This window comes from Bos indicus, chromosome 3 (genome assembly GCF_029378745.1).
Source record: "Bos indicus isolate NIAB-ARS_2022 breed Sahiwal x Tharparkar chromosome 3, NIAB-ARS_B.indTharparkar_mat_pri_1.0, whole genome shotgun sequence".
In the NCBI taxonomy this organism is placed as follows: Eukaryota; Metazoa; Chordata; class Mammalia; order Artiodactyla; family Bovidae; genus Bos; species Bos indicus.
Window position 1 is genome coordinate 34092205 of NC_091762.1, and position 12941 is coordinate 34105145.

The 12941-nt window shown below is 46.0% G+C and overlaps 1 protein-coding gene across 1 annotated transcript; it reads right to left on the reverse strand.

Annotated features, from left to right (window-relative positions):
- Positions 1–1002: 1002 nt before the first annotated feature.
- On the reverse strand, positions 1003–11576 carry LOC109555967 (glutathione S-transferase Mu 1-like). The gene is made up of 8 exons (XM_019956891.2): positions 11424–11576; positions 11043–11118; positions 10571–10635; positions 10187–10268; positions 9988–10088; positions 9146–9241; positions 8949–9059; positions 1003–1538 (listed from the first exon to the last, which is right to left on the reverse strand). Exons 1-8 carry the CDS (start codon positions 11457–11459, stop codon positions 1449–1451), a joined length of 657 nt encoding a protein of 218 aa, XP_019812450.2. The 5' UTR covers positions 11460–11576; the 3' UTR covers positions 1003–1448.
- Between the last annotated feature and the right edge of the window lie 1365 nt (positions 11577–12941).

Consider the following 12941-nt stretch of genomic DNA (forward strand, 5'->3'; position numbering starts at 1 on the left):
GGACACGAATGAGCAACTGAACTGAACTGAATTGAATGGCTTTCCCCTAGACCTATAGATTTCAAATCTTCTGATGTTGATTCTTTATCTTAAGTGGCTCAAGAAACTATATAGTGCTGAATCGCTTCAGTTGAGTCTGACTCTTTGTGACCCCATGGACTGTAGCCTGTTAGGCTCCTCTGTTCATGAGATTCTCCAGGCAAAGATACTGAAGTGGGTTGCTATGCCCTCCTCCAGCAGATCATCCCGACCCAAGGATCGAACCCTGTATCTCTTACATCTCCTGCATTGGCAGGTGGGTTCTTTACCACTAGTACCACCTGGAAGCCAGGTACCTATATGCAGAGCCCTAAATCCATAAAATGGCTGTAGAGTTTCCCAGGGTTTTAACTAGAGATACTTCTTTCACGTTTCCAACCGTTATTGAACATTTCCTGTGTGCAAGGTAGTATAATAGATGTGAGATATAAAGTCAAATAAGAAATGGATTCTCTCCTCAATGTCTTTATGACCAAGTTAGAGAAAGAACAAGTTAAACAATGATTATAATACACTGGAAGCAAATGTTATTGATATATGTTGTAAGAACACAGATGAAGAGTATCTAAAGCAGAGAAAACTTCCAGGAGAAGGTGACAGAAGTGAATCCACCAGGATCCCACACCATCAGTAGACTACTCAGACGTCCCCAGCACCCAAGAGCCCCCTGAACCATGACACAGCTACACATACTACAAGCTGAAAGGAGGCAGCCCATGAATGCTGAATTAAAGAGGAAACCAGGCACAGAAGGGCCTCGCTTCTGTAGACACCTCATGCTAAGAAACAGAGGTGCATGAAGTGGAGATAGAAATGAACAAGCAATAGTATAATCCTACCTGTGCCCGACTTCCCACCACACGCCCATCCATGCGGCCCTGCAGAGCACAACAGAAGGGAAAATGGACACCACCACACACCCAACATAGTTGGTCATGACTCCAGGAAGCCAGGAGGGAATAAGCAGGTGTGATAAAGCTTTACTGGGGATCAGACAGGCTGGGCAGGAACCACACTGGGAAGCACAGACTTCACACCAGGCCAGGTCTGGTCTTCAGGCAATATTGGCAGCTCAGAACAAAGCTCCATGGGCCAGGGATCTGGCTGGGCTCCTCACAGCAGAAGCAACCATGGAAGGGAAGGATAGTCTGGGTGGCTTTAGTGCAGGAGGGATAATGTGGGGTGGGGGAGGACCTTTGCTAAAAAAAAAAAAAAAAAAAAAAATGAAAAAAAAAAGTGGGAAACTGAAAGGATGGCTGGAAAGTGGGGGTGGGAGGGAGACAAGGGGGCCAAGGAAGCATCTAGAGTGAACAGAAGGAGAATGAAAAAGACAGATGGTTCCGCAGGCAGGAAGGTCCACTTGGTCTCCAAGGCACTGGCTCCTCACGCCCATCTCCTGGTTGTGGGCACTACTTGTTGCCCCACACGGCAAGCTTCAGGAACAGAGGGCCTGGGAGGAAGCGGCTGGACTTCATGTAGGCAGAGATCTTCTTCAGGCCCTGAGGGTGGGAAAAAGGTCAGGCTTCAGGTCTGCTGCCCCACTACGGTTCATGCAGGTCTCCCTAAGTTTGGAACCTAGATATAGCCCTTCCGTATGGAGTCAAATATTGGGACAAAATACCATCCTCCTGGTGTCCCCAACTCTGGAAAGTTAACTCTTTCAATTTTCTGTAATTCAAGTGATATCTTGATAAAACAGGACATTTGGAGACTCCACCCAGGGCTTGTTGCTGGAGATGATGACATAGGTTCAGAATCCCTAAATGACTTCCCTGCAAGATGGGTTCTACTGAGACCATTTATCAGATGGGAGACTGAGGCACACAGAGGATAAGCACCTCCCTCGTGCTCACACTGCACATAAGTAATATGGCTAGAATGCAGCCTGCTCGCTCTCCCTCTCAATTCTGAGGTCTCTCTGCTGCACCCCCTTCCTCACAGCTGAAAACAAAACAAAACAAAACAAGGAGACTCACTCATCATCCACTTATACAAACAGTTAAGTGACCAGTCCTGGCAGTTGCCCACCAACAGTGTGCCCGTAGGGGAATTCAGGATGGGAAAAAACAGATGAAACATTCTCTGTTTTGGATACACAGTCCCTAGAGAGTTACAATGCATCTAAAGAAGCACTCTAATCAACCTAGGTTTGTATAGTTTTCTACCCAGAGTAAAGCACTAAAATCAGTAACTTGAGATCCCTAGCTTTTGGTAATTAGCAGTAATCTTTACCAAGACGTATAATTGATTACTCCTATTTCCCAGACCTCCTCCTCCACCTCCTGAAAGCAGTTGCCCAGAAATATCTGAGATATCTGAGAGGGTGTCTCCTAGCATACAGGTCTCCAAATAAAAGGGAAACTCATGCTCTTACATTGTGTGGGCTTTGTTTCCAGTGGACAGTTATAGTGACCACAAAGGAGTTCAGATGAGACTTCTTACTGGTATTGGAACCTTACAAGGAGCTGGAGCCTTGGTACCAGCAAGGCCCCTTGTGCCGGTCCACCTCTGTACGTGATCATATGAATTTAGGTGAATCTCTCATGATCTCAGATTTACCATCTTGGTTGACAATCCTGAGTTTTCTTTAGTGGTACATGAAAAAGCTTCCTGTCATCTCATTTTAGAGATACTGAGAAAGTACCCAGCTGAGACACTGGGAAGGTTCAGGTTGGGTGGGAAGGTTCAGGTTGGGTGCGTAGGTCAGGGACTGGTTGGTGTCCTTCCTTGGATTGACTAATTTACCAGAGTTGGCCGGAATATAGTGTAGATACCACATGAGATCTCTTAGCTCCATAGATAAGGGACAGAGCTCCTCCTGGCCAAGCAAGGCTTTTTCAGGCAATTGAGAAAACTTGCAGGAGTGGTGGAGGCAAGTCCTCATACCACACAGCAATCCCATAGGGAATCCCACTTTTTAAAGAAACTTGCTCATCCAGGGACACACACAAAAGGTTTGGCCAACCTGTGTTCCCAATGCCCACGGTGTTTTCAGACTGTCTGAGACATATCAAAGACCTGAAATGACTACAGGGTGACAACGAGCAGAGTTAAGCTGACAAGTAGCAGAAGGGCCCACCAGACACACTTATCAAAAGAAATTTACCCTGACAAACATACTGTGAAATGGGAAACAAAGCTTTATAAACAAAAGAAAGAGGGGTGACAGATTGCCAACCTGAGACTGACACTACAGGCAGGTTCAGGTACATTACATATGGAGTTTACACTTGCAAATACTTACTTAATTGGGGAAACTATACCAAAGGAGATCTCATCCTAAAAATGGTCAAAAAAGGGTTCTTTGACACTCAAAATTAGGGGGTTTTTGTGTACACAGCTAGAGGAATGGGTTTTAAAATCAATCAGACTGAATGATTTAGAAGGCCTGGTAAAATTGGGATTACTTTGGCCAAAAAAAGTTTTGTTTTCAAATTCTGACCTTAAGGAAACAAAAGTCCTTCTAGGAAGAACTTGCATCATCTCCCTGTAGCTTTGAGACATAAAAGTTCTACCTCATCTTCTTAGGCATCTTCCAGTGCACTTTGAAAGCTTAGTCTCTCTGATCGTGAAGGTACACATGCGGTGTATGGCTGGCAGCAAGTTGCACAGACTGTGATTCCAAGAGCCTTTTTGTCCAGCTATGCTAGCATTAGCTCAGTGTGTCATTAGAGGTCCCACTTCATAAAGGGTCTTTGCTGTTTCAACCCTCCTTGTGTCTCCCTGTACAACAAAGGCCTTTCCTTTCTTAGACTATATTTGTGAGTAAACTTCCTGGTTCTTGAGAAGGCTGCATCCTTTGCACTCTCTTATGGGCATTCCTCTTGCCTCTTATTGGTTTGAATTATAACTAAGAATTCTAATAATGGATCCTTTAAACTGGGAAACCTACTAAATTGGTAAATTTTTAGAGATCTCTCACTGAAAACAGTTGTTTAGCTGGTCCCTATGGAAAAATCAAACTAAAGGGTGGATACACAGATATATAATGGTGGCTAACCTTAAGAACTTCCTTAGTTTCAAACCCATCAACCAACCAACAAAAATTGTTCCTAGAGCTTTATTTATGGTCTCAGCTTCCCCTCAATGGATCTTACAGATGCTAATAAAAACAAAAGAATAACTAAAGTTAATTAGGTTAATTAACAAGGGAATAGTTAAAAGCTGAAGGGAAAGTCAAGTGAGCTCTTCCTACAAAGTAGAAATTTTAAAGGGACTGGTTCCAATAGGATGAAAATATTTAGATGGCTATTAAGAGGTATGATAACTGAAACAGACTTTGATGGCATGAAATTAAAGATTTTGATCCAGCACTACCAAAAAAGATGTTTTGGATGGGCCAAAAAGACCCTTTATCAGTCCCCTTAAATGTTAAAGAGACCCAACAAATCCACTCTATTTACCCCAGTGTAGGAAAATTTTAAAGGCAAGAAAGTAGAAAAATTCACCAGCAATTGCTCAGGGCAATATGCCAAACAATCCAATAAAGATGGAAAAAAAAAGCCTGGGTCCCTTGGCTCAACCCCTCACTGGGACAGAACTGGGTAAAATGGCCAGGGAATAAAAGGGAAAGTTTCTGGGACTCCTTATAAGACCAAGACTTGTTAACAGGATCCTTACAAGGGCTATGGTTAAAGGTAAAATATTAATAGTTGATAGAATTGAGATGAAAGTTATTTGTTATGGGGAAGAACAAATCTGCCTCAATGTTGGATCTGTTTCTTTTTTTTTTTTTAAGATTTGTATCTTTTTTTTTCAGCTGCACTGGGTCTTCCTTATGAGCCTGGGCTTTCCCTAGTTCCAGCCAGTGAGGGCTACTCTTCATTATGATGCAGTCTTCTCATTGCAGTAGCTTCTCTTGTGGTGGTGCACAGACTCCAGGTGCGTGGGCTTCAGTAGGTAGTTGCAGCACATAGACTAGTAGCTGTGGCTTTCAGGCCCTAGAGCCAGGCTCATTAGTTGTGGTGCAGGTTTAGTTGCACTGCATCATGTGGAATCTTCCCAGAACAAGGATTGAACCCATGTCCCCTGCATTGACAGGCAGATTCTTATCCATTGTACCAACAGAGAAGTCTAGATCTGTTTCTTTTACTTTAAATTTTGCTTCCCATTGCTTTTGTTCACTAAAAGGATACCCTCCATACATAATGGCCTGCCCTGGGGAACCTGCCCCTCTGCCTGAATGTTAAACCAAAGTGCCCTTATTCAGGACCTGTCCACCTGTGGATGGCTACAGGAAGGAAAAAATTAATATATCCCCTCCCCAAGGCTGGCAATTCCAGGAGATATTTGCAAGATTAATGACCTTTTTACTTTACTTCCTCACCTCCCCCATTTCTGTTGTATAAAAGAACCTGGCATCCAGACCCTGATAAGATGGTTATTTTGAGACATTAGTCTGCCATCTTCTCAGTCTGTACCTTGTCTCTCAGATGATTGGCCTGTTGTGCAGCAAGCAGACTAAACTTGGACTCAGTAACATACTAAAAAGTGGTATATTTGAACAGGCTTTATGTAAGATGGTTATATCTCTTTTATCTGATTATACTGTGGGGGTATACAAACATGTCTCACTGGGGAATGCTCCCCTGCCTGGCATAAGACACCGCATATAATCTGCCTCTCAGGCAATGTTAATTAAATATAACAGAAGAAACCAACAGGGTTACCTGAGCCCACACACCATAAGGTTAAAATTACAATCTAATATTCAGGGCCTAATAAAAGCAATACTGGAGTTTGGTTTGGGGGTTTTGTTTGGTTGGTTGGTTTTGTTTTTGACCAAGGGTAAACTAGTCTGAGTTTGACTTGGGCACTCAGAAAGAGGGCCTTCTGCAAACATTTGAAGACACAATACACTGATCCCTAAAGTTCTAGAATAGATCTTTTGATTTCCAGTTTAGTTGGAAATTTTCCAACTGATATAAAAAAACAAAATTTAAAAAAAAGGTAGTTGGTCAAATCAATCTTTTGATATCATTTAGGTAGCAGCCCAGTTCTTCAGGGAATTGAAAGCAACTGTGTCTTGCAAATCTCCACAAATCAGGGGACTTCCCTGGTGGTCCAGTTGTTAGGAATCTGCCTTCCAGTGCAGTGAAGGCAGTTCAATTCCTGGTCAAGGAACTAAGATCCCACATGCCCCGGGGCAACTACGCCCGCACACCACAGAGCCCATGTGCTCTGGAGCCCACGCAGCACAAGCAGAAGCAGCCTGAGCACCACAGTGGAAGACCCCACACGACACAACTAACACCAAGGTAGCCAAAAAAATTCTGTATTTTAAAAAATCTCTTCACGTCAGATATGTAAATATAGCACACAATGACCTGAGACTAAGCCTGATTAACTTAATAAGGTAAAATCTAACACCAAAGGGAAAAAATAACAGAAAAGAGGTGTTTTTAAATTCAAACAACTGGAAAGGCTCCTTCACGAAAAATCTAATTTACAGCCTTTTAAAGGATTTGTCAAGAATGAAGGACTTCCCTGGTGGTCCAGTGGTTGAGAATCTGCCTGCCAAATCAGGGGACGTGGGTACAATCCCTGGTCTGGGAAGATTTCACATGCCCCGGGGCAACTGAGCCTATGCTCTACAGCCTGAGAGCCACAAGTACTGAACCTCAAGTGCCTGGAATCTGGTGCTCTGCAACAAGAAAAGCCACTGCATTAGAAGCCAGAGCACCGCGACTAGAAAGTAACCGAGCTCCCTGCAACAAGAGAAAGCCCAGGCCCAGCAACGAAGACCCAGCCCAGCCAAAAATAAATCAATAACTTTTTAAAGTTTATGAAAATAAAAGACTGAATGCAAATCTTATATCGTTTCCATGAACAGCAAAAAGCCTGAAGATATTCCCTCCTAACTGGTATAGAAAGGGGTATGCTTCAATCTACTGCAGTCAACCACAGACAATCCACCCTGACATTTCAGGATGAAGAAAACCAGGATGAAACATTCTGTGTTTTAGACAGAGGGGCCCCAGAGAGTTAGGATGCATCTCAAAAAAAGAATTTTCATGACTCCAGATTTACCCATCTTCCCACACAGAGAAAAGCACTAAGATCATTAACTTGAGATGTTTGTTTTTCAATAATTAGCATTAATCTTTTACTAAGATGCATGCTTGACTATATGTATATCCCAGCCAAAAATTCATATACCTACTGTCTCCTACCCTACATCTTCAGAGCTCTATGGGAAGCTGTCTCCTGGGTTCCAAACAAAATTGAAGGTCTCCAAGTAAAGTCAAAACTCACTGTTCTTAAGTGGTGTCAAATGTTTCTCCATTGACATCTCTTCATAGGAGTATTTGTTCCTCTCATCAAGCAAAAAATAATCTCTTCCTCAGAAAAGGCTCCTAGTTCACAGGGTTTGCCCACAGAGGGATGAAGGCCTAGCAAAGCAAAAGGGCTCAGAAAGTGGCCAGGCAACATAAAGAAGAGACCACATTTCACCCTATTACTCAGCAAAACATGGATCAAACATGATAGGAGGGTGTGGAGCAGTAAGCCTAGCTCAGGCCAGACTCTAATTATTCCACTTAAAAGACACAGACCAACTGCCTGGCATGGGACCTGAGTCCACTCTCACTTGGCCCCAACCTACATCCTCAGTCCTGCTAGAGCCAACCAGACAGTGAGACACTCAGGTGTACCTGTGCACCATTTTCCCAAGACAGACAGTGCCCAAGAGCTCCCAGGACTCTAAGATCTAGGGCTGCCTGTGCCCTACAGCCCAGGGCCCAACAGGCCACACCGCAGGCCACGTCTGTCCCCATCCTGCCTGCTGGGCAGTCACCCCAGCTCTTGCAAAATTCTCAAGGCAACAAGCCTTGGACCAAAACCAGAGCTGATGAGAACTAGCTGAGAAAGCAAATTTCATGATGGGGAGTAGGAATACGAAACAGATTGTAGGCCAAAACACCGAGTGGACAACAGCTTCATATTCCCATATCTGTCACAAAGCAGACTCTGTTGCTCTCCAGTTGGGTGAATGATGAGCTGGGAGGTGAGTTCAGGCTGTGCTCCTCCAGAACCAAGGTGGCTCCACCCACACCACACAGCTCAAGGTTCCTATAGTTCTCCAGCTGCACTGAGCCCAAGAGGCTGGGCGCCAGGACTGCATGACTTCTGTATCCCACTTGTGCCTGACACAGTGTCTCATACAGGGGAGAGGATCAGATCAGAAAAATGTGACTTAAAATGAATGTACTATTGCATCTCTGAGATGGAATCTGGAGTTAACATGAAGGAAAAAGGGACTGGAGATGAGGAGTAAAGGAACTGCCCACCATAAGAGGTGTCAAGATGAAATCCTTGCACAGGACACCTCTGTATGCACCCAAATCCCAGCACCAACTACAGCCCTGAGAATCTCAGAACAACAGGTGGAGGCTCAATTGCTGCAGAGCCCTTTGGAGATCAGGAGAATATATTGTCTGTGTTTTTAGAACTTGATATCATTCCTACTGTGTCTCATTCTACTAATGCCAGCTGCATACCATCTCCTGAATATTCTGCTTCCTACACACTTTCCAGAACTGTGAACCCAGACAATAAAAGGACCTGAGCTTTTCATTTCAGTACAGGAGATGGACAGCCACTGACTGCTGCCCATAGAAGCCAGACAGTATGACTAGGAGACCAGCACAGCCTGTACTGGTTGTGTGACCTTCAGAAATTACTTATCCTTTCAGCTTAATTCCTTATCTGTAAAATGGAGAGGATAATTGTTCCACATGTAAGAATGTTATAAAGGTTAAATGTGACACAATACACGTCAGTAACTGAGGAGAGATTCTGGTAAACAAAATTCTCCATAAATGCTAGTCTTCACTGTAGTTCTAACTAGGAAATCAGGGAGAATAAGAGAGAGAAGAAAGACGTAAATACAAGGGGTTCAGGAGAATCACCTCAAAACGAGAAATGAAGTCTTTCAGGTTTGGGAATGCGTCCAGGCACTTGGGCTCAAATATGCGGTGCATGTCAAGGACGTCATAAACCAGGAAATCCACATAGGTGAGCTGCAGGAAGACAAAGCATGAATGCGGACTGAACTCTGAACCTGGGGAAATGACAGTTATCCCGCCCCCAAAGCCGTCCAACTCACCTTGTCCCCTGCAAACCAAGGCCTCTTCCCCAGAAACTCTGAGAACAGCTTGATTTTTTCAGGGATCTCCTTCAAGAAACCAGGCTTCAGTTTCTCCTGAGACACAAAACAGCTGTCACCACCCTCACACACAGACTTCCCGGCACAGAGCAGTCCTCCCGGCAGAGAGCAGTCCTCCCAGGGCTGTGTCTGATCCCAGCCGTCAGGTAAGCAGTCATGTCCCTTGACTGTACATGAGTCAGGGTCCAGGGCCAATTCAACCCACCTGTGTTCACTAGACTCCTATGGGAACCATCTCCCATCTGTGAGAGACTGTGGGAAGGCAAAGGGCAAAACGCACTGTTCCCGGACCTGTCACCACTCAGCTCCAGACACCTGCCCTGGGTCAGACCAGCAGTGCTGTGAGACCTGGCGGAGCTTGGTCCTCAGACCTCAGGCTGATCAACACTAAAATGATTAGGAAAGAAGTCCTACATTCCAGTGTGGGAGACAGGAATGGTGTGGACGTCTGAGCAGTTTCTGGACAGCTGGAGAGAACTGGAAGCTGAAAGGAAGGAGGGAGAGGAAGAAAGTCTAACCCTGGGCTGCCCACTGGACACATGTGTTTAGGCCTTAGATGTGGAGAGGAGGTGCTGGGGTAAGGAGGAAAATATCCTGTCTAGAAAGTGAATTTCCATCCAGGAGAAGCTGGACTCTTCTTAAGATTGGTGGGAACTGAATCAGAGTTTCCAAGAAAATGTCTTGGTGGATAAGTAGCTCTAAGGAAGTAAAAATCTAAAAGACCAGTAGATGAGATCATGACAAGCGTCTCACACCCTGTCCCCCCAAGACAGAGGACTCACAAAGTCAGGGCTGTAGCAGATCCTGGCCATGGCAAAGCGGACATCCATAACCTGGTTCTCCAGAATGTCCACACGAATCATCTCCTCCTCTGTCTCCCCACCTGTGGCCACACAACAGAGACTCAACCTCAGTATCCCCTCCAGCCCAACCCAGGGCATGACGACCTGCGCCCCTGCCCCCAACCCCAGACCCACTCACACATGTTGTGCTTGCGAGCGATGTACCGAAGGATGGCGTTGCTCTGGGTGAGCTTGTGAGTCCCATCAATTAAGTAGGGCAGCTGGAAGAACAACAGGGTCTGGTTATTTGGGCCACCAGACTCCCCTGTACTCCCTCCATTGACCAAAGGGCAGAGATGAAACCTGGCATTCACAGAGCCTAAATACTGTGGTGGGCACTAAATAATATGCTGCAAAATGGAGGGATGAGCTGGGACAGAGTATCATGGAAGGGCAAGGGAGAGAACCAGGAAGCTGAAAGACAGAGCAGAAGGCACCTGTTCCTGAAACCTCTAAGCCAGGAAAGGAGATGGATGGAGACACTGTCCACTCCCCCTCCCAGCACCCCAGCCCCTGCACCTACATTGGGGAAGTCCAGGCCCAGCTTGAATTTTTCATCCAGCCACTGGCTTCTGTCATAGTCAGGAGCTGAGAAAAAGAAGATGCAGTGAAACAACCTCCCAGGAATCCAACCCTCCTTCCCGGGGGGACCGACCAAGGAATCAGAGGCAAGACCCCCTGAACTGGTGGATATGGACTCTGAACTGAATTCTAATCTCACATGGAGCTTTGGAGGAAAGCACACGTAGAAAGATTTGAAACCTACCTGAGATGAGGCTTACAGAGAGCTAATGCAAGCACTAAGCAGAGCCCAAGGGGCTCTCATGTCCTGCTTTGGAGGACAGCTGCACCCTCAAAGGGTTTGGGAAGGGGAAAGTCCCTTTTCCAGCTGGTGGAGTTTAAGGGATGGGAGCAACAAGGCCAGGACATGGGCTGCTTGGCAACAAATCAATATGAGTTTAGCAGAAGTTAGAATAGAAGAAGGATTTCATTACCATCTCCTACCGGGTACTGTCTCTCCTCATAGTTTGTGTCTGTGTACTCCAGGAGAAGGCGGATGGCATGGGCCAGCTGGGAGAGACGGTGGGACAGAGGGCAGACGTCAGTCTTGACTGCAAAACTCTCACTGTTCCAGGTCACTTCCACACCTCCAACTCCCTCAGCACCATCACCTGCACCAGCCCACCCACGCCATACACACACACATGCCAACACCCAAATAAGATGATCGGGGTGAGGGGAGAGGGGCTCCGCTGTAGCAAGTCCTATGGAAGTTTCTGGTTTGAACCGGCCTCAGCCTTGCAGCATTTTCCCAGGGGGGCGCAGCATTTCCCTACCCGCCTCCACCTTCCCCGCCCTGGGGGACCCCAGCTCACCCCGCGGATGTCCCAGTAACCCAGGATCATGGGCATGGTGCAGGTTATGACGCTCAGAAAGGAGAAGCTCCAGTGCACTTGGGCTTGAAACTTTTGAATCCGGGAGAAAGCGGGACCGGAAGCACCCGCCAGTCTTCTCGGCCCCGCCCCCAGCCCAGCCCCTGACTCAGCCCCCGGCCGGCAGAGCAGGGTCTACTCTGTCTCAGCAGATTTCTTTGGAAGCCAATCTCTGGGCACCTAGAGATCAAAGGCCGCCGAGGTCGGGCTCTCCTGGTTTCCGACCCCAGGGAGACGTCAGCTAACCGGTGGAGTTCCCAGTGCCCTCGGGAAACAAGCCTGAATTATAACATTAAATCGGCCCGTGTTACAGGAAGATAAGAACCCCAGGCAGTCCTAACGCTCCCCCATGACTTATTAATATAACCCATGATAGCTGCGGTCTTACAGAACAGACCATCGGTGCGATAGAAAGAGGTGAGGAGGCAGAGAAAGGAAATGTGGTTTCCCTCTGCTCCTTTCAGGGACTGTGTAGGACCCATCCCTCATCATGTGCCTAAAAATAAAGATACAACATAAATTAATCAAGTAGTTTATGGCCTCACTTGTGAATCTAAATCCAGATCCACACACAGCAGAGAGGGTACCCAGGTGCAGCTCTAGAGATGTCCTGACAGACAGCTCCATGTCTCTCACATTGATGAGACAGTGATGGGGAGTGTGGTGGGAAAGTGACCCAGGGGCGACCGTTCCTCTGAGTGTGTGGCTCGGGCGGGGGTCCATAGAGGGGTGACAGCCTATACAACTCCACACAGGACCAGAGTCAGAGTGGCCCCACACACCCTCAGCTGCCTAGATCCACAGATTACAGCCCTCATCCTGCCTCCTGACCCAATGTGATTTTAAGAGAGTGATTTGTGTCTTTCAAAAAATTATATTGAAGTATAGTTGATTTACAATGGTGTGTTAGTTTCAGGTGTACCACAAAGTGATTCAGTTATACATATACAGATGTTCACCCTTTATCAGACCCTCTTCTCATATAGATTATCACAGAATATTGAGTAGAGTTCCCTGCACTGCACAGTACATCCTTACTGGGAATCCATCTTATATACAGTAGTGTGAGGGCTCAGTGTCTTTTGATGTCACTCTATGATCTGTGATCTGAGGTATAATCTGCACAAGAATAATGTCCTACCTGCCAACTTTCCTCTTTGCAGGCAGAAGTTTATTTCAAAATTAGGAGACTAGGACATAGGTTGGACTGTGGTTTCTTTTCCTTGTTGAAAGGCTATTACAAAGTAGTGGATATAGGTAATTAATGAGAGGAACTTTAAAAAACAAATAAATTTTGTAAGTTCATACACAAAGTTTGTATACTACAAAAAAGTATTTAAAAATCGAGCTTCCCAGGTGGCTCAGTGGTAATGAATCCACCTGTCAAGGCAGGGGGCACAGGAGACTCAGGTTTGATCCCAGCGTCGGGAAGATCCCCTGGAGAAGGGAATAGCAACCCAC